We start from the raw sequence: 21573 nt of genomic DNA, 5'->3' as shown, positions 1-21573 counted from the left end.
TAAAAAATACCCTGTAGCTCAGCCAAGTGGCTGTGTGCTAGAACTCTCAGCATTCTGCTGCAATTATAAAACAGCTGGGGCAGGAAATTGGTCATTTACTACAAGTTAATGACTGAATTGTGTCTGTTCCCCACCTCCCACCACCAGTCAGAGCTGAATAACACAATAAATTCTCTGTACCTTCTGGCTATGGAACTTGTGATTGAGTTTCAGAAATTCAAGTCTTTATGGCCCTGTGTGCACAGAATTTGGAGGAACTTCATGTTGTCCCCAGTCAAGCCATCCTTTTATATAGACTGCAAAAATATATAGACTTCTAGAGTTTTGTTTAATGATTAAAAATAATTGTGGTTGAACTTGATATTTTCATTTATTTCTGCCTTATGGATTCTCACTTTACCCCTCACTTCCAGTCTAACTCAGCAGGAGCAATTCAAAGCACGGCAGGGGGCTGGAGCAGGAGCCTCTCCAATGATCCAGAGCTCTGGTGATAGCAAGGAAGTGGATATCTTACGGATGCTTACCAAGGCCAAAGATGAATATACCAAGGTGAGTTTTGTTCTGTGTAAAATTTCCTTTGGGCATCATGATAACATGACACCACCTCTTGTCATTTTGTTTTATAATGGATTTATGTTCTTTTTGTAAAATTACTTTGCAAACCCCAAATAATTACAGTGTTGGAGCAATATGCCTGATGTGGTTTTCCCTGACAAAACATGCAAAACAATTTCATGTTTGTGTATCAGTATCTTCTAAGGAAAATAATACATATAGGAATTTTTGTTTTTCTGTGGGGGCATTAATAAGTGATCATAGAATCATAGGACTGGAGGGGACCTTGAGAGGTCATCTAGTCTAGTCCTCTGCACTCATGGCAGAATTAAGTATTATCTACGTGATGTGAGCTTATGGGATACATTTCAGTGACTTTGATTTTTTGACACATGAATCTACATACTCCTTGCATATTCATTGATGCCTAAGAGCTGTAACTTCTTTAATGTGGATGACGTACTCATGGTGGCTTCTAGCTGCTGGGAAGTTATTCTCAGTCTCTTTGACAAATATCTAATGTCTTTTTAAACATTAGTTTTGGTTGAGAAGACCCCTACCTCACATGTAAGTAACTGTTTTTAAATGTAGTTGGTGAGATGTAGTTTAGTCATTGATGGAAAAGGTTTGAAACCTAGTATAATTCGAACCCACATGCTTCCTCTGTGTTCTGGAGTTTCTAAGACACCTAAGTAACTAATGGATTAATTAACTTTCTTCTCTTTATTACTGAGCAGCCCAAAATGTTTTACCTTTCAGAATAAAAGTCTAATCATTTCAATTATTCATATCAATGGTGTAAACTATTTCAGAGCCTCCGTTGGATCCTGCTGCTGTTTCCTCTCTTTCATATGCAGCACCATTGAATAATGAGCTCATAACATATAAGAGTTTTGGATCTGGGAATATATTTTTTTTAACACAAGCAATTTAAAGAGAGGTGATTTTATTTCTTTTGTGAAATGTGGTTACTAATAAGATTTTAAGCAAGGCTGTAATGAATTTTCTTGGCTCCCATGAAATGTAGCCTTTGTTTCTTGTGGCAGAGCTGCTTTTGAAGCCAGCATCTTGAGACCAGTTCTGTGTAAGAGGTGGGTTTAATGCTTTAAACAGATGACAAAAAGAAGACTTGTTGTGTAATTTAATCCTGAATTTGTACCTAGGCTTGGATCAAAATTTTGTTGCTTCATATACAATAAAATGTTTACAACTAATTTGAATAGCCACTACTGAAAAAACTATAATGGTACCTTTCTGGGAAATCTAGAAGAACATTAGGCTTGTGCTCAGATATCTTTGTGATGAATGAATGATAGAGAAAATTCTCTTCCTCTCCCTTTATACATATAAATGTATGTAGTAGGATAATAGAGGAGGAGAAATACAAAAATATTTTCTTCTGAGATATGTCTGTAAACAAAGTCTGAATATTTTGTAAATTTGCTGCTGCTGCTGCTTATGCCCCACATAATCCTATGTTTGTGGCATCATAATTGGTTGCCAAGGAAATATTCTGCAACAGAGCACTTCGCCTTCAGCTGGGGCAAAAGCAGCAGGAATAGCTGACCTGGTACAGACTAGAGATCATGTTTTCATGCCAGTGTCCTTAGTAACATAAAATTACGAAAGGAGGAAGACGACAAATAGTGACACACAGATTTATTTTTACATTAAATCAGGGGTATCATTTCAGAAAAATTTGGGAGGAAAGGTCAAAGTTGCATCAGCATCTAAAACATTGTTATAGAATATATTATATCCTGCAGAGTTCGGAGAAGGAGTAAAAAGCGAAAGACATAATGGAGTATATAGACCTATGAAAAGTCAGAGGAGGAAGGCAAACCAAGGTCTGGGGAGGCAGCTATCCCCCTTGCCTCAAATGACACCCCTATTTCAAATGCCACTATACTGCACAACTACCATTATTTTTGACCACTTCACAACTGTTATACTTTCTTGCCAGATTGTCTCAAGACTCATTGTGCTGAAATCAGCTTGTCAAGTCTACTTATTAACCATTCTGCATTCTCTGTGATTTGGGAGGATAATGGAAGCCTCGTGAGCCATAGGGTACGTCCATACTACCCGCCGGATCGGCGGGAAGCGATCGATCTATCGGGGATCGATTTATCGCATCTGGTTTAGATGCGATAGATCTATCCCTGAATGCACTCCCCGTCGACTCCGGAACTCCACCAGAGCGAGAGGTGGAAGTGGAGTCAACAGGAGAGCCGCAGCCGTCGATCCCGCACCGTGAGGACGGGAGGTAAGTCGAAATAAGAGAAGTCGACTTCAGCTATGAGAATAGCGTAGCTGAAGTTGCATATCTTACATCGACACCATCCCCTCCCCCAGTGTAGACCAGGCCATAGAGTAGGAACAGACAAGATAAACAGACAGGTTTCAGTGCATTCAAGAGGTCTGTTTTCTTTCATTGAAGTCCAGTGGTAAAATTCTCGAAAGAGCTGAAGTGACTTAAGGGCATGTCATGGTACAATCCCCCACTCTGAACCTTAGCCTCCGAAAGATGGGGTACCAGCATGAATTCCTCTAAGCTCAATCCCAGCTTAGAACCTGTAGCGCTGCCACCAACCAGGAATTCCAGTGCCTGGTACACTCTGGTCCCCCCCAAAACCTTGCCCGGGGACCCCCAAGACCCAGACCCTCTGGATCTCAACACAAGGAAAGTAAACCCTTTCCCCCACCGTTGCCTCTCCCAGGCTTCCCCTCCCTGGGTTACCCTGGAAGATCACTGTGTGATTCAAACTCCTTGAATCACAAAACAGAGAGGACAATTCACCCTCCTCCCACCTTCTCTTTCCCCCTCCCAGACTGTTCCTGAGAGAGAGAAATCAGCCTCTCTCTCCCCTTTCCCTCCTTTCTCCCCACCAATTCCCTGGTGAATCCAGACCCAGTCCCCTGGGGTCTCACCAGAATAAAAAAACAATTAAGTTCTTAAACAAGAAAAGCTTTTAATTAAAGAGAGAAAAAACAGTAAAAATTATCTTTGTAAATTTTAAAAAAATGGAATAGGTACAGGGTCTTTCAGCTATAGACACTGGGAACACCCTCCCAGCCTAAGTATACAAGTACAAATTAAAATCCTTTCAGCAAGAATACAAATTTGAACTCCTTTCAGCCAAATGCATATTTGAACTTCTTCCAACCAAATACACATTTGCAAATAAAGAAAACAACCATAAGCCTAACTCACTTTATCTACCTAGTACTCACTAGTCTGGACTTATAAGAGCCTGTATTGGAGAGATTGGAGAGAAACCTGGTTGCACGTCTGGTCACTCTGAGCCCCCAGAGTGAACAACAACCAAAACTAACAGCACAGCACAAAAATTTCCCTCCCTCAAGATTCGAAAGTATCCTGTCCCCTGATTGGTCCTCGGGTCAGGTGACAGCCAGACTCACTGTTCTTGTTAACTCTTTCCAGGCAAAGAGATATGAAGCACTTCTGTTCTATTAACTCTTACTTATCTGTTTATGACAGGGCATGTCTACATTGCTGTACAGCTCAGACCAAGGGGGAGGGGGGTGAATAGCAGTGTGCATCAAAGTGCTGCTCTGTAACTCCGTGTGTGGATGCTGCATGCACAAACTTTAAAGGTTAAGTAACTCCAGAGGGACCTAACAAAGCTAGGTGAATTGACAACACAATGACATATGCCATTCGGTGTTGATTAATGTAAAGGAAACTTTTCTTAACACAAATATCTATTTTAATGTTATTGGCACACTCTTCCCTCTTCCATACTGGATCTTCAAATTGTTGTTCTGATGTTGTCTTTCTACGCCATCCATATGTAACAGGTTTTAAAGGGCAACTGCAAAGCAAAAGTGAAACTTTAGTTAAGCCCAGATTTCTGCCCTCATTAACCAGGCTTTGGGGCATTGAGCATAGAAATCAATATAAACTCTTGCCTTCTGTGAAATCCTCTTGGTACTTCCTGGTTCATTTGAAGAGCTCCTAAAATTCACCATTGTGTGCTATCAAAAAGAGGGAGGGATAGCTCAGTGGTTTGAGCATTGGCCTGCTAAACCCAGGGTTGTGAGTTCAATCCTTGAGGGGGCCATTTGGGGACTGGTCCTGCTTTGAGCAGGGGGTTGGACTAGATGATCTCCTGAGGTCCCCTCCAACCCTAATAATCTATGATTCTATCTATGAAATACCACAGCCTGCACTTGGATTGATGAGACTTTTGACATTTGAGATACCCCAGACATCTTCAGTGAACTAGTGTATACTAACAAGTTTTTACACCAAAGGTCAAAAATTGTAGCAGGTTAGCTTATATAGCTCTCTGTGTTGAATGCTGCCCACCCAGCCTAGCAGAGGGCATTCAGTACAGCATTTTATAGTTAACTCAAGTTCAATTTTTGCTTTGCAGTTCTCCTTTCAGGGCAAAGTTTACTATTTGGTTGTCATAGTTTCCTAGTCCTGTTGCTTGAAGCAGTTGCTGACCTTATGCCAGATGGGCACAGCATGAAGGAAGATTCAAGAACTGAACTAACATTTTCCACCTTGCTGCTAGCAGCCCTTTTAGCATGTCTGTGTTTGTGCCTCCAAAAACCAGTGCTGAAGGCAGCATCTGAGCCAGAGGTTGAAGTAGAACAGCAGGATCGCAGGTGTATGAATTGAACTTTGATTCTCCTTCATAACATTTCCTCCCCCGAGCACCATTGTAGGAGTTACATGCCTGTCCACACAGCCACTGAAATATTTTGAGAAGTAGTTGTCAGTTAGAACAGTTCCCTCAAGTCCAGCATTCCACAGAACCAGGACATAAATACCCTGCCTTCTCTAAGACCCCTCAAGATCTTCTTTACTGGTCTCCTCATTCAGTCATTGAACCAATCTGTCCCTCTCTTTCTCATTAGTTTTCTCATGGTGATAGGTGTATTAGAAATGAATGCACTGGATAGTTTTCAGTCCACTCTGCCTTGTATATCTCTCAAGTTTATTTTTAACTGTTTGGTAGCTATTCTGGCTTATGATCAGTCCTTTGAATCCTGCCAGTTTTGCATCTGCTGCTCAGACCACCTGTCGTTTCTTTAGTAGTAGTACTACTACTACTACACCATAGGACCTAGGAGCCTTTGCCATGTCCAGGACCCCACAGTGCTAGTCACTGGATAGATACAGAATGAAAAGATGGTCCCCACCCGAAGGAGCTTACATTCTAAGACAAGAGTCAGTACATGGATATACACACATGGGGGCATACAACGAAACAGTAAGACATGGGTCAGCATGATAGGCAGTGGTCTCTGAACACCAAAAGCCTAAGAGCCCGATCGTTTTAGTAATTGCATAGGACCTGTATCAGACCCGTGGTCCATCTGTTCCATTATTCTATTTCCAACAATGCATAGAATCAGATGCCTCAGAGGAAGGTGTACAAGCCCAAAGTCAACAATTAAAGAATGATCTGGACATAAGGAAAGCTTTTTCCTAATATTCATCTGTTAGAGGTTGGTTTATGTTCTGAAAAATGAGGATTTATAGCTCCTCCACATTTTTGTTTGTTGTGTCTAATTAACTTATTCTTGTTATTAGTACAAATATTTAATCCTTCTGTGAATCCTGCTTATTTCTTGTTCACAGTAGTATCTTGTATCAGAGTTCCACAGGCTAATACTGCTTTCTTTGTACAGTGCATAATTTCCTTTTATCAAATTTGTATTTATTGTCATTCAATTATGAGAGGATAAAGAAAAGCATTTGATTTACCTTTTCTGTACTATTCATTATTTTTTATACTTCCAACATGTTTCCTCTTATTTGCGCCTTCTCTAAACTAAATATTCCCAGTTTCTCCTCATATTTTAGTCTTTCCATACTGTTAATCATTTTTATCAAGCATCTCTGAATCCCCCTCTACTTCTGCCCTATCCTTTTTGAGATAAGAATACCAGTTAACATGTCACTGTTTAACAAATGAATATACTCTCAAATGCTAACCAATCACATACTTCAATTTTTTTCCTTAAGCTTTTAAGTGTGTATAAACTATACATGTTATCTGACTCTCGACGGCATGAGACCGTTATCTAGAGGAGATCAGCAAATATAACCTTCAACCCTAGGAAAAAAGATTTAAAATATAGTCCTGCCTTATAACTCTGTTTAAAAAAACAAACAAACCAGAAACTAGTAAAAATAGTAAACAGTGATTTACTGTACAGCGTTATTTTATAAGCCATCTCTAAATTTTGTTCCATGTAATTTTCAGTGGAAATGCTATAGGATACCAGCTTTCAAACTGACACACTCATGTTCTCTAATCGTCTCTCCATTTCTCTTTCTTTTTTTTCCTCTTCCTTTTTGAAAACCAGCAGCAATCCACACAGGAGCATTCAAGAAAAACAAATGTGCATTGAATTGCAAGGCTTATGCTTTTTTGAGGGTGGCAGTTGTCTCTCAATAGAGCTATATCTGCCAGGCAAGCTGAAATTATAAGGTTATGAAAGTACTAATATAAAATATGTAAGATGTGCCTATTGATAGCCTATAAATATATGTGCATATAAATCCTTCAGGTAGCTAAGCTACTTACAAGCCATAACAGAACTAGCTGTTCACTGATAGAGAAAACCTGTAGCTGTGGTCTGGTGTCTAAGGTGCAAGGTTGGTTTTCCCTTATGTACAGGAAAAGTAAAAGATGAGGAAGAGAATTGGGATTTTTTTTCTTTTTTAAAGGCTTACGTACAAAGCATTGTGGACTTGAGTCCGTCAACTTACATATGCTAACGTTCCTAGGAAATGAGATGGACTTCTGTTCAGTATCCTCATTTATCACAATCAGTTGTAGGGCTTGCAAGTGGTGGTATTTCTTGAAGATTTAACCAGTTTGGAATTTTATGATACAAAGTTAGGGGAGAACATCCCTTTAAAAAGTGGTAGTTTCTTTCATTCCAAAATGTTTTATTTCTGTTGCAGTATAAGACCTGTTCAGAGCCAAAACAAATGACCAGTTCCTCTGCCATCTATGACAACCCCAATCTGATCAAACCAATACCAGTGAAGCCTGTTGAAACTCAGCACCAACAAATACCTCAGCAAGGCAAGGTACACTTTAATTTGCACTTTGACTAGTGCTGCTATAACATATCAGGCATGGGAGGATGCTTGCGTAGATCAAATAGTACAATAATGCAAAGTGGAATTAGGGTAAATGGGATGGTCTTAATGCAAAATGAATATCTCTTTACAAAAAATAGCTTTTTTGTGTAAAATGGTTATTTAAAACACAGATGATGTGTGCTGATTCAAGCAAAAACAATTCAAGAGTGTTATTGTGGTTGCAGACAAACCCCCAACTAGCCAGTGGAACACAGCTAATTTTATTATTCATTTATTAATTTAAATTTGTACAAATGCCTTTCCATACATGATTGATGCCTTTTATATAACTTAAAAAACAATCACAATACAAAATCTAGCAAGCTGCATCCATTGTGCCATGATAAGGCGAGAGACAGAAAATGACACTGCTTCCCACAAGGACAGAAGGTTCCTTTCTTCCCCTTCATAACTTTTTGAGCTTTTCTAATATTTTATTAGAGACTGTAAGAGGAGACCCTTCTCTCTAGGCATTGAAAGTGAAGTTGGTACCTTTTTTCTGGAGGCGGCATTTTTCTCACAAACCAGGAATTTCAAGGCTGTTTAAAAATCCTTTCCTCCCACATGACACGATCATTAAATAAACCTCTTGAGAGGAGGAAGTGTAGGTCAGTTGTCTTGGCTGTTCCTTAGATACTTCAAGATAACACTTCAGACAGTTAATGTAGTTTAATGTGCACAAGAACTGTTTCACTTATTCTCTTTTTCCTCGCAGAACATGGACTCTGAACCACAACACTTATCTTTGACAGCACTGTTTGGAAAACAAGAAAATCCTACCATATACCAAGATGTCCCAGAACAGTCACAGAAAAAGCACCAACTTAATCTTTCTGTCAGGCAGAGTGTAGTGCGTTCGCTGTCCTATGAGGAACCTGGCAGACATTCACCCTCAGCAGAGAAGCAGCTTTGCCCAGCTATTCAAAAACTTATGGTGCGTGGGACAGACCTTCATCCACTGTCTGAGCTTCCTGAGAATCGACTGTGTGAAAACGGCAATGTCCGCTCCGTAGGGGAGGTTTTCACTGGACTCTTCCAACCTGTGACTTCTCATGGTATTGTAACATCTCATCCAGCCCAGGACACAACTGGCAGTCAAAGCTTGTTACAGAAACTTCAGGGACAGTCAGGATCAGTGACCAAAATGGACCCAAGTGCAAAAGGTACTGTAAGTTCAACAGCTTCAATCTTCAGCAGGACTTCTGCTACAGCATCAGCAGCACCGATAAATAACATGACCCAGCCACATCTGGTATATTTCAATGGCTCTCTTCCAACCCAGACTTTAGAACCTCAGACTACTGGTAAAGAACAGTCCAAACTTCCTAGACAGCCACTTTCCCTCTCTGGCAACCAATCAACCAGTTCTGGAGTGATTTCACCTCAAGAGTTACTGAAAAAACTCCAGATAGTGCAACAGGAGCAGCAGTTACATGTGTCCAGCAGACCTACCTTGGCAGCTAAGTTTCCTGTAGTGACTCAGAACACCAACACTCTAAAACCCTTGGACGCCTGGATAGATAAGACGTCAGGTGCACAAAAGCAGAGCCCTCTCTTTCAGGTAAACGTGATTTAAGGTACTAATGCCTGTGGTGAAGGTATCTAGGAATCTTTTGAGCTGCCGTGCAAAAGAATTCAGTTCTGTAAGGCTGTTCTCTAATTCCCATTACAGTAAGTCCTCACTTAACATTGTAGTTATGTTCCTGAAAAATGTGACTTTAAGTGAAACGAAGTTAAGCTAATCCAATTTCCCCATAAGAATGAATGTAAATGGGGGTGGGGGTTAGGTTCCAGGGAAATTTTTTTTTGCCATACAGTACAGTACTATAGTTGGGAGGTGCCCTTGCCTTACCCCACACAGGCAGAGCCCACTGGCACTGGAGGACGTTAAGTGGGGAGTTACTCTATTTCTCTCATACCCCAACAAATCTCAGGCCATCAGACTCATTTTCATTTTGTTATGCTCTTGTAGTGCAGGGGTCTGTGAGCTCTATCATATCCAAGTTAGTTTGAACAGAAGCAATGCTCCTATGCCAACATCAAGAAGTCCTGATTCCCTAGCTTTGGTAATGTAAATACTGAAGGATCTGATCTTTCCAGATGACTAATAGCCATAGATACTTCAGGCATAGATTTTTTTTCTTAGGCACCTAAGATATATACCTAATTACCAGCTTTGTGTCATTGTTTTCAAGTTCTAGTCAGATGAGTGTCTCCTACAGGTGATTTCAGAATCAAAATGAGTCAGCATTCCCCTTGCCCAAAGTGCCCCTTGTCCATCAATTTAAACAATGTATGGAAGTCGTTTCTTCATGTTCATCTAGGGGCTAAAGCCTAGAACAGACCAAAACATAAAAATCTTCAGAACAGGACTAGCGAATCCCACCAATGTGATGTGACAATGAAGAAGTTGGTTACTGTCTCTGTAGGGGACCTGATAGGACTATTCAGTGGTTCTTGTATTTAACATTGTAATTTTGATTTTCTTTTCCTTTTGAACATCTTCAAATAATACTCTATCTAGGTTTATGTTCCATCCACATGATTTCTCTGATTCCCTTAATTAAGTAACAATCCATTCTTTTCCAGCCACTAAGGATGAGGCAGCTCACTACATTGCTAATCTGATTTTCTTGTGCAACAATAGCTACTTGTAGTAATTCAACAATTTTCTACTTTTTATATCCTTGTTTTTCTTGAAAAATATTTCTAGTGTCTCTTTTTATCTTTCAAAAAACAACCTGAATTTTGGTGACTGTGCTTCATGGAACTGTCTGGGTTTGGTACCTTAGAAAATTCAAGAAACTTGAGGAACTGTTGACTATTACTGCTGTCCTTGTTGCCGGAGTAGAACCACAGCTAGCTTAACTTCCTTGTAGTGGCTTCCATGCTCAAATGTCCTCACAAAAAGTCCAGTTCCTGGGTGAGCATTTAAAGACCCTCTTGGCTTCTTTGCTAACTGATAGTCTAGAAGGCCTTTAATTGTGCTGGAGCCTGGCAGCCCCACTGGAAAGCTGATTGCTTTACAGTTCTGGTGAATGAAGTCCAGAAGCTGTGAGTAAGGATGTTACTTTGAGGAGCCAGAAAACTCTTCAGATGAGCTCCAAATTTGTGAATGCTGATAAGAAATAAGTTGCTAACTTTATTTTCCCAACTCACTGAAATATGAGCACACTCTTCTTGACTTTCCCCACTTTGCCAAACTAGCCATAATCATCCTTTTTTACTTAAGAGAGTCTTACTACTCAGAGAAGCCTGAAACAAAATTGTTTAATCAACTTGCCAGCAATTTGAAGCCACATTTGTCACTAAACTCACTGGTAAGAACTGAAAATTTCCAATTCCACAAGATATATATAATTTTTAATGAGAACAGTATGTCTTTGGGATTCATTTGGGTGATTCTGTGTATGGTCATGTTTTCTGTGAGTTAGTCAGTGAAATTTTACAGAAACAATTGCTTACAAAGGTGAATTTTGACTTCTCAGCCACCAGTGGAGATTACTATTTGCGGTGAAAGCGGCAAGAGTCCTGTGGCACCTTTTTTGCGGTTATATAACTAAAGGCTTGTCTTCACATACAGTGCTACTGCAGCAGAGCTGTACCAGTGCAGCTGTGCCACTTTAGCGAAGAAGGTACTACACCAATGGGAGAGCTTCTCCCTTCAGCATAGTTAGTCCATCTCCCTGAGAAGCGGTAGCTATGTCGACGTGAGACGATCTCTTGTTGATTATAGTACTGTATACACGGGAGGGTTAGGTTGATATAAGTGCATCGCTCAGGTTGTGGATTTTGCACACCCCTGAGCGACTTAGTTATACTGGTGCAGATCTGTAGTGTTGACCTGGCCTCAGTCCTAATGAATAAAAAGAGAACATAAGAATGGCCTATTGGGCCAGACCAGTGGTCCATCTAGCCCAGGATCCTGTCTTTCAACAGTGGCCAATGCCAGGTGCTTCAGAGGGAGCAAACAGAACAGACAATCATTGAGTGATCCATCTCCTGTTGTCCACTCCCAGCTTTGGGCAGTCAGAGGCTAGGGATAACCAGAGCATGGTGTTGCATCCCTGACTATGTTGGCCAATAGCCATTGATGGACCATGAACGGATCTAATTCTTTTTTAAACCCCATTATAGTTTTGACCTTCACAACATCCCCTGGTAACAAGTCCCACAGGTTGATTATGCATTGTGCGAAGAAGTACCTCCTTTTGTTTGTTTTAAATCTGCTGCCTGTTAACTTCATTGGGTGACCCTAGTTCTTGTGTTATATGAAGGAGTAAATAACACTCCTTCATTCACTTTTTACAAACCATTCATGATTTTATAGACCTCTATCATATTCCCCCTTAGTCGTCTCTTTTCCAAGCTGAAAAGTCCCAGTTTTATTAAACTCTTCTTATATGGAATCTGTTCCATACCCTTAATCATTTTTGTTGCCCTTCTCTATACCTTTTCCAATTCTAATGTATCATTTTTGAGATGGGGAGACGAGAACTGCACACAGTATTCAAGGTATGACCGTATCATAGGGTTATATAGTGGCATTATGATATTTTCTGTCCATTTCCTAAAAGTTACTAACAAAAAGGTAACCAAAGTCACAGTAATTACTTTTGTTTTGACTGGGTGAGGGGATTGCATTCTATAAGTGTGAGAAATTGTCTAACTTACTATGAAACATGCACACAGGATGGGGAAAATGAGCTATTCAAACCTAGAAAATAGTCAAGTATCAGGTTATATATTATAAACCAGTTTGTACCAATAGAAAATAACAAAAATATAAGACATCTCAGAAAAAGAGATTGATATCGATAAGTGATAGTGACCTCGTTTTGCATGCCTTTGAAAAAGGCAAAAAAGCAGTAATTATATCTGGGTAAGACTGAGATGGAAAGAACAACCGTTCAGAATGGAACTTGATACTGGCTTCATAATCTTAATAATTTTACTAGAAGAATTCAAAGAGAAACAGTGGCTGAGAGCAAAACTACGTACAGGGAAAAGTCGTTCCAGAGATTACTACTGTAAATGTGCATAAAATGCAACAACAATTATTATAATTCCAATCTCACCTTGCTTGGCAGAGCATTACTCAAGAAGATTCCTATTGACTGACAGCAGATGGCTTTATTGGCTGAGACACCAGCAACCACTAGTGTTGTACTGGTTGTACTGCCTTTGAAACATTCAGCATTGTTTAGAAGACCTATTACAGTCTATAAAAAATGATTAAGATATGATTAATCGTTAGTACCAGTACCAACCTAGATTCTGTAAGGCATGACCTATTCCATTCCATTGGGTCAGAGAGTAGACACAAACTTAGAAAGGCTAGTTAGCACAGGATTTCCTATAGAATTCAGTGACTTGGCCAAGCCAGTTATACCTATTACTGAAAAAGATGGGAAGGTAAAAATCTATAGAGAGTTTAAAATCAGGGCCAATCCCTCTCAGTGTTTCTCAGTATTCTTTACTATAGACTGAAGACTTGCTTGCCACCCTGTCCAGTGAATAAACATTTAAATTAAATAGATTTGGCACAAATATATTTTTACATGCTGAAGCAAGATTAATCAAAGCAGATCCTGATAGTAAATGCACCAAAAAGTCTGTTCCTTATAATGGTTTATCATTCAGCGTGGTATCTACTCCTACTACAGATCAAAGGACAGTAAAGCAAATTTTACGATATCTGCCAGGAATAGAATGCTGTCTCAACAATATCTTAATTATTGGGAAAAAAAAGACCAAGGTTATTTAAGGAACGGATAAGATTCTTCAATGATGAGGAGACTATAGCTTGCATTTTCTCAACAATAGTCCTGACACATTACAAACCCAGTTTTAAATTGGCTTGTGATGTATCTCCATATGGCATAAGAACTTCCAACTCCCAAATGGAAAGGAAAGACTAGTTGCAGGGAAAAATAGCAAAAGCTGAACAGTTATGCTCAGATCTACAAAGGAGACACTCTGCCTAGTGCTAGACCAGTTCAGGAAACTATCCATATTAAAGGCAACAAGGAAGCATGTTTAATTCCCAATGGGAAAGCGTTGATCCCTAATGGACTTTAAGCACCTGCTTATCATTAAGCATGTGCTGTTCTGAATAGGGATGGCCTTAAGTACGTGCTTAAGTGCTTTCATGAATTTATGCCATGATCATGAGTACCTACCATAGCCTTGACACTATACAAATAATTTATCCTATTTATAATAGACCGCTTACCCCACTTCGTACACCAGCCTTAAATCAGTTACATACTTTCAATATAGAGCGTTACTTCTATCTGTGCATAAATGTGGTACTTTGTAGTGGTGATGGTACTCAGTGGCGATACAACTGGTATTTTTTACTTGTCACAAATAAAACATTTAATAAATTTGAAAAATACCGTAATTTCTGAATTAAACTTGGAAAGGCACTTTTTTTTAGTTATGACCGGCCAGTTCATGAAAATGCCTAGGAGCATTTACCTCATGGTGGAATGAACTTTCCAGTCACAAAAGAGTCTTTTATACCAGATGAGGTACTTGGGTAATAACATTTAACCTGCAATCACAAATATTTAAGAAAGGGAGTTTCTGAACAGCAATAACAAAATAACTAGGCTACAGATAAATTTGGCATCCAGGGTTTGAATTTAAGATGTAATCAACAGCACAAGAGTGCACCAGTTGTTTACAAGTGCATGGCAACAGAAACATGTTTGTACTCCTGGTTTTAACCAACAAAATCTTGGCAACAGTTACATCTAGAATTTGCTGAGACATTTTTAGGTGAAATGTTTTTAGTCCTAAGTGGTGATACTCTCTAAAAATGGCCAGAAGTCAACAAACATACTATAACTACTAATGTTCTAAGAGACTCATTTGATACATTTGGAATTCCAAGCAGCTAGTGTGTGATAGTAGGCCCCAGTTTACATTACAAGAGTTCCAATACATTTCTCAGCTCAAACAATATAACATAAATTCACCAAGTGCCATGTTATCCAGCTGCCAACATCATTGCTGAATAGTAAACAGAGACATTTATGTAAATACTTTGTTTCAAAGCAGCATATTTTTTCTTGTTGTCCTGCTGCAGTGCTGTACAACTGACAAACTAAACTTCTGCTGTGCTGATGGTGAGTCAGAGACTTAAGTCTTGATGTGGTGAAGATAGAGATAAATGAGTGGATATTGAATAACAAATAACTCAGGTTAAATTCTATCAGAAAAAAATCTGTTAGCAACATTTTTAGGAAGGTGCTTTGTGTCCTTATGAGGAATTATTCAAAGATAAGAGAAATGGCTGACGGGGAAAGTAGGGTCAAAATAGACTGAGCACTGGTCTACACTACTGCGATAAATCGATCTAACTTATGCAACTTCAGTTATTTACATAACGTAACTGGAGTGAGCGTAGTTAGGTCCACTTATCGCACTGGCTGCACTGTACTGTGTCAATGGGAGTGTCTCCCGTTGACTTCTCTTGCATTTCTCAGGGAGGCGGAGTACACAAATCAATGGGAAAGTGCTCTCCCATTGAGTTAGTGTGTCTTCACCAGAACTGCTAAATGGATACTCACTGCATCGATTGCAGCAGTGCCGATTTACTGGTAAGTGTAGACATGCCCTGAGTGTCCTATATTGACAACATTGAATTTGGCACCTACACACCTGCTAGCTAAGAGATCATCTCAAAGGTGTTTTATTTGAAAGTACTCCATTACCAAAGATTCTTTAGGACCTTCAAGCCACAGTAATCACTCTCAATGAAAGTTGCAGAGGGTACTACAGAGTTTACAATAATAGTACCAGAATCAACATCTGACATTTGTAACGGAAGTTTAGAAGCCGTTGGATAAATTTTGTCACTTGGATAACTCTGAACTAAATAGCTAAACTGAAAAAAAGTCTGTGTTGAAGCAGACTATCCTCCACATGTAGAGAAGCTACTTAAATGCTAGAATTTATGAACATGTAGAATCTCATTTGTTAACAAGAATATACATTTTTAAATTCGTTACACAGAAAATTTAAGACTTCATTAACAAGAAATAGGTACATATATTTTCTATTCTTATCCCGAGACAACTATTTGAGGTCTGAGGATCACTTAGATATTGCACTAGCCAAATATTAACTTGCTCAGTCACCAGTACATGGCAGAGTTACTTACACACTTAGCCTCTGTTTTACGTATACTGGTGAAAAGCAGTTTCTTACTATGAAAAACAAATAATTCTTAAGCGATGCCTACTAAACCTCATTGTATGTTTGTTTATTACTAGAATAAGTCCATGCTATTAAAAGCACAACATGGTACCTCTATACTTCTGTTACACATTCTTATTCCTTGGATTGTATACAGCAAAGTGGTATCTTTGGTTTCTAAGAACCTGACACTGTATCCAAATTCTGTAGATGCATATTACTTTTATTTTAGCTAGAAACATCCCTGTCAGCATTAGTCATTTTGTTAGACCAAAACCACTAATAAGCAACACTAGGGGCCAGCAGTGTTTCAAGCACAGACATGCGTGTACCACCTTCCCTGCTGGCTGGCAGCAGCCACACAGTGAAATAGGGAAGACCTGTCATTCATGTGCAGGGAACACGGACTTGCTTCTTTCTGTTATGATTGTGCACCATGGGGAATAGGAATTGCAGGTAAATAGTGTTCTTTTTTAAAAGCAGTCTGCAGGGCCCATGCCACCTATTAGGTGATCACCTAGGGCGCTAGGATTTGGGGGCTGCATTTTCTTCTGCGGCAACTGCAGCGGCCGGCTCTTCGGCCGCCCCGGTCACCACCGGCATTTAGGCGGAGGGAGCTGGGGCAGGGGGGCGCGGGGAGGGCCGCCTGCAGCAAGTAAGGGGGGTGGGGGGGCGGCACGCAGGGGAACTCCCCGCCCCAGCTCACCCCTGCTCCGCCTCCTCCCCGAGCATGCCGTGGCTCCTTCACTTCTCCTGCCTCCCAGGCTTGCTGTGCCAATCAGCTTAGGCGCCGCAAGCCTGGGAGGTGGGAGAAGTGAAGCAGCCGCGGCATGCTCAGGGAGGAGGCGGAGCAGGGGTAAGCTGGGGCAGGCAGCTGCTGCGCAGCTCCCCGGGCCGAGGGGGGGAGCTGCCGCACGGCTCCCCGGGGGAGCTGCCGTGGGGGTGGTGCCTCAGGGCGGAGGGGGGGTGGGGAGCTGCCACGGGGGGCGCGCCTCAGGGCGGGGGGGCAGGGAGCCACCGCTGGGCTCTGGGACGGGGGAGGGCGCAAGGTGGAAGTTTCGCCTAGGGCGCAAAACGTCCTTGCACCAGCCCTGGTAGTCTGGCTTTGAAAAGCAGAAGAACAATATTTACTAAACAGTGGAGTTAGTGATAGCATAATATTGCGTGCTTTTTGATATCCACAAATCCTAGAAAGTTTTTCTGCTCCTGTAAATTTACCATCAGAAAGTAGCTTCAGAACTTAGTCCTTTTCTCTCTTTTTTTTGAGTGACTGCATACTATAGTGAATAGTGCCCAAATAGTTTAGATAAAATAACAGTAAATATTTGTTTTGTTATCATCATGTTGATCCCAGGATATTCAAGAGACAATGTGGGTGAGGTAATATCTTTTATTGGACCTACTTCTGTTGTTGAGAGATACAAACTTTCAGGCTTACATAGAGCTTTAGAAGATGCTAGTATGGGTGTTGGTTTTTTGTGTTTTTCGTATGGACAATCACCCAATATTGCTCCCACTGGAAGCCTCTCCAATAATGCCAGATACTTGAGCAGTGAGGAAACTACAGATTAGAATTAAGACCCATTGCTAGAGCTTTGTGGTGAACATTTAAAGAGCACTTATCACATTATCTTATTCCTACCAGCATTGTCAGTGTTGCACATTTAATAGTTCTAAATATACCCCATAATTAAAAGGATAAAAACCCTGCAGGCTCACAATCTACTTTCAAATCAATATGTGCCTCCCTGCTTAGACTAAAATTAAGGGAACTCTGACAGAATCATAGGCCACGTCCACACTACAGAGTAAAATTGAAATTAATAAAATCGATTTTATAAAACAGATTTTATAAAATCGATTTTACGCGTCCACACTAGGGCACATTACTTCGGTGGTGTGCGTCCATGGTCCCAGGCTACCATCGATTTCCGGAGCGGTGCACTCTGGGTAGCTCAGTAAAAGAATGGGACCAATAACTTCGATTTCCGTCCACACTAACCCTAAATCGATATAGTAATATCAATTTTAGGGTTACTCCTCTCGTTGAGCAGGAGTACAGAAATCGATTTTAAGACCCCTTAAAATCGATTTTAAGTGCCTTGTAGTGTGGACGGGTACAGCGTTAAATCAATTTAACGCTGTTTAAATCGATTTAATGCTGTAGTGTGGACCAGGCCATAGTAGCATGTAGGTTTCTGGAAAAGATGTTCTCTTTTTCTTTAAAGGTTTTTTTTTAGTCTAGTGTATTGAGCATGGGCCAGGAAGTCAAAACTAGATTCTGTTCCTGACTCTGCCAACAACTCACTATGGAACTTTGGACAAGTCACCTTACCTTCTGTTCCTGTTTTTTCTATCTGTAAAATGAGGATGCATTCCCCCACCCCCCAAAAAAAAGTATTTTGAGAGCTATAGATGAAACGTACTATAAAGTTCAAAATATTTATTAAAGTACACTCTCATACAAGCGAGTATATTCTCAAAACCCAAACTGGGGGACATAGAAGGACCGTCCTTTTAAGAAGGACCTCAAATGTTGCAATTTGTCATTTTCTACAGTGCTAGTATTTATAATAGTCTAACTTTTACAATAAGCTGATTTTGTATTTAAGCACATTTGCCAGTTATATAGACTTTATTATACTTTGAGATTCAGTACTGTGGTCTTGAATTGGATGAGTGGTTGTGGGCCTCAGATAGTCTTAATCCTCAGTGTATCTCCGCATATCTGCTCTTGTGAATCTATTTCTGCCTGGAGTTCTCTTCATCTTTATCCCTCTATTCTTCGTGAATATACACGTTGCTTAAATGCTTCCATTTTTTATTAATTTGTGTATGGGCAGGTCATCTCACCTCAGCGCATTCCTGCTACTGTGACTCCTGCATTGCTGATGTCCCCCATGCTGTTCACACAGTCCACACCCGCTCCACCAAAGGCAAGTGAAAGTGGGTGCTTACCACCAGCAAATCAAGAATCTGCTTCCAGTTCAGCTAGCCTTCTCCTTCCTATGCAGAATCCAGAGCCATCTGTCATAAACAGCAACTCATTGACCAAGATGCAACTTCAGGAAACACTTTTACACCTGATCCAGGTAAGGAATCAGAAACATTTCTCCCTTTGCTTGTATCCCTCCTTCTCATTTTGATTTAAATACCTCTTATGGATAATTGGTCCTATCCACCAGTCTGAATGATAAATGAGTAAACGAAACTGTCCACTGGCAGTTGTACTGTTTCTGGCTATATATTAAAGAAGCACTAAATCATTGGCTAAGGAGATAATAGTCCCTCTTGTTACAGTTGGGGTTTAACTGTGTTTTGATTAATGTATGCAGTTTGGGGTGCAACAGTTCAAGAATGATAAATTTGAGGGGATTCAGGGGAGAGAACAAGGATGCTAAGGGCTTACAGGAATTGGCTTAAAGGTGAAAACTACTTACACGTATGTAGTGTAGCTAAAAGATGAGCATCTCAGTGGCAGCACTTTGGAAATCCTTAAAAGATATCCGTGTTCAGGGCAGGAGAAGTTCAAGTAGGAATAAGAAATAATGGGATGAAGGTAAGCAAGTAAAAATGAAGGATAAATATCCAGAAAATATTTTAACAAGGTCCATTAAATGTAGTTTTCCAGCTTGCGTGACTCAGATATAGTCTTGACAAAACACTCAGGAATATTATGTAGAAAACAATCCTGTATTCGACACGGAGTGGAATGAGTGCTCTTTGAGGATCCTTCCTATCTTCAAATTCTATGGATACTAGAAACAGTAGTTTTAAAGGGGATGTGGTAAATGCCAAAGGTAAATGTCTATAATTTATAAGGAATAAAGAGGAACGGGTCTTGGGTTCCAATTGCTAAGCCTAGGCTACTTGCCCACATAAGTGTAGATCCTCTACTAAGCAGGGAATGTGAGCTAATAACTGGTGACATCAAGAAGGCTGAGGTGTTTAATGAGTATTTTGCTTCAGTCATCTCTAAAAAAAGTTAGAGGACCAGATACTCAAAACAATTAATATTAACAAGGAGGAAGGAATGCAAAATAGGAAAAGAATATTTAGATAAGTTATATGTATTCAAGCCAACAGGGCCTAATGGATCATATCCTAGGCATTTAAGGAACTAGCTGAAGCAATCTCAGAACCATTAGCAATTATCTTCAAGAACTCCTGGAGGACAGTTGAAGTCCAGAGGGCTGGAGACGGACAAATATAAGACTTATCTTTAAAAGGGGGAACAAAGAGGATCTGGAGAAGTATAGGATCAGTCAACCTAACTTCTATACCTGGAAAGATACTGGATCAAAACAATCAGTTTGTAAGCACCTAGAGGATAACAGGGTTATAGAATAGCCAGCATGGATTTGTCAAGAACAAACCATGCCAAACCAACCTAATTTCCTCCTTTGACAGGGTTTCTAGTCTAGTAGATGGGGTTGGGGGAGCAGCTGACAGAATACATCTTGATTTAGTAAAACTTTTGACACACTTCTACATGACATTCTCATAAGCAAATTAGGCGAAAGCAATCTAGATGAAATTATTATAAAGTGGCTGCACAATTGATTGAAGGACTATATTCATGCTGTCCAGCAAGGAGGGCATATCTAATGGGATTTCACAGGCGTCAGTCCTGAGTTTGGTACTATTCAGTATTTTTCATTAATGATTTGTGTAATGGAATGCAGAGTGTGCTTATAAATAAGGTTAAGGTTAAGGTTTTGTCATGGTTATTTTTAGTAAAAATCATGGACAGGTTGTGGGCAATAAACAAAAATCCATGGAAGCGCATGACCTGTTTGTGATTTTTACTAAAAAATAACCAGGAGAGACAACAGCCAAGCCCCATAAAAGTCAGAAATGATTACAACAAAAATAAAGAGAAAACACAATTGGTGCCTAACTTAACAAACTACATTAGATTCAAAGTTTCCTCAGCACATGCTTTCAGTTGTCTTACTGGCCAAACTCTTTAGGACAGGACTCCTCCCCTAGAGTCCAATGGCGGTTTCCTTTGTCTCTTCAGGGGCAATGAATATGATGGGCAGGGGGAGAAAGAGGGGGGTGTCTTGAGGTATCTTCCCCCTGCTTTTTATGTTTTCAGTCCCCCTCTTGAAAAACATTTCCAGGTGGGAGCCAGGGGACAGTCAATCTTTGTGGAAGGAAACTCTATGCTGTTCCTTTGCTAACATGTAGATTCTTGCCTCTGCCCACTTTCCTGCCATAGAATGGCCACTTAGCAGCTAATAGTCCATCAGCCTTGTTTACGCTTGGCTGAGGCATCAGCTTGCCCTTTATTTCTGAGGAACTGGTTGGCAGCCACTCAGACTTATCTGGAAAACATACTTTTAGTCATGATTTCAGTTTATGTTTATAACTTCACATATAACGCTGCTACATGCATTTTACCGTGATATATTTCGGCAAATTATGCGTTTTCAAATGATACCTTTCAAGGGATACTTTGTACAAAGATTCTTGCAATAGTATGGAGAGCAGGGGTGGCCAGCCTGACCCTGAGAAGGAGCCAGAATTTACCAATGTACATTGCCAAAGAGCCACAGTAATATGTCAGCAGCCCCCTGCTCCCAACGCCTCCCACCCACCGGCAGTCCCACCGATCAGCACCTCCCTCTCCCTGCACCTCCCAGTCAGCTGTTTCGTGGAGTGCAGGAGGG

General features: G+C 40.4%; 1 protein-coding gene across 6 annotated transcripts in view; it reads left to right on the top strand.

Moving 5' to 3' along the window:
* Nucleotides 1-21573, top strand: part of DCP1B (decapping mRNA 1B) — a 66131-nt gene that overhangs the window by 43198 nt on the left and 1360 nt on the right. For all 6 annotated transcript variants that reach the window (XM_050920834.1, XM_050920850.1, XM_050920840.1 and 3 more), the window contains 4 exons: nucleotides 414-549; nucleotides 7508-7636; nucleotides 8406-9251; nucleotides 18742-18990. In XM_050920834.1, coding sequence (XP_050776791.1) covers nucleotides 414-549; nucleotides 7508-7636; nucleotides 8406-9251; nucleotides 18742-18990 — 1360 coding nt within the window. The remainder of the gene's footprint in view (nucleotides 1-413; nucleotides 550-7507; nucleotides 7637-8405; nucleotides 9252-18741; nucleotides 18991-21573) is intronic.

The sequence above is a fragment of the Gopherus flavomarginatus genome, chromosome 1 (assembly GCF_025201925.1).
Source record: "Gopherus flavomarginatus isolate rGopFla2 chromosome 1, rGopFla2.mat.asm, whole genome shotgun sequence".
NCBI classification, from domain to species: Eukaryota; Metazoa; Chordata; order Testudines; family Testudinidae; genus Gopherus; species Gopherus flavomarginatus.
This window is presented reverse-complemented; position numbering and strand designations above follow the sequence as displayed.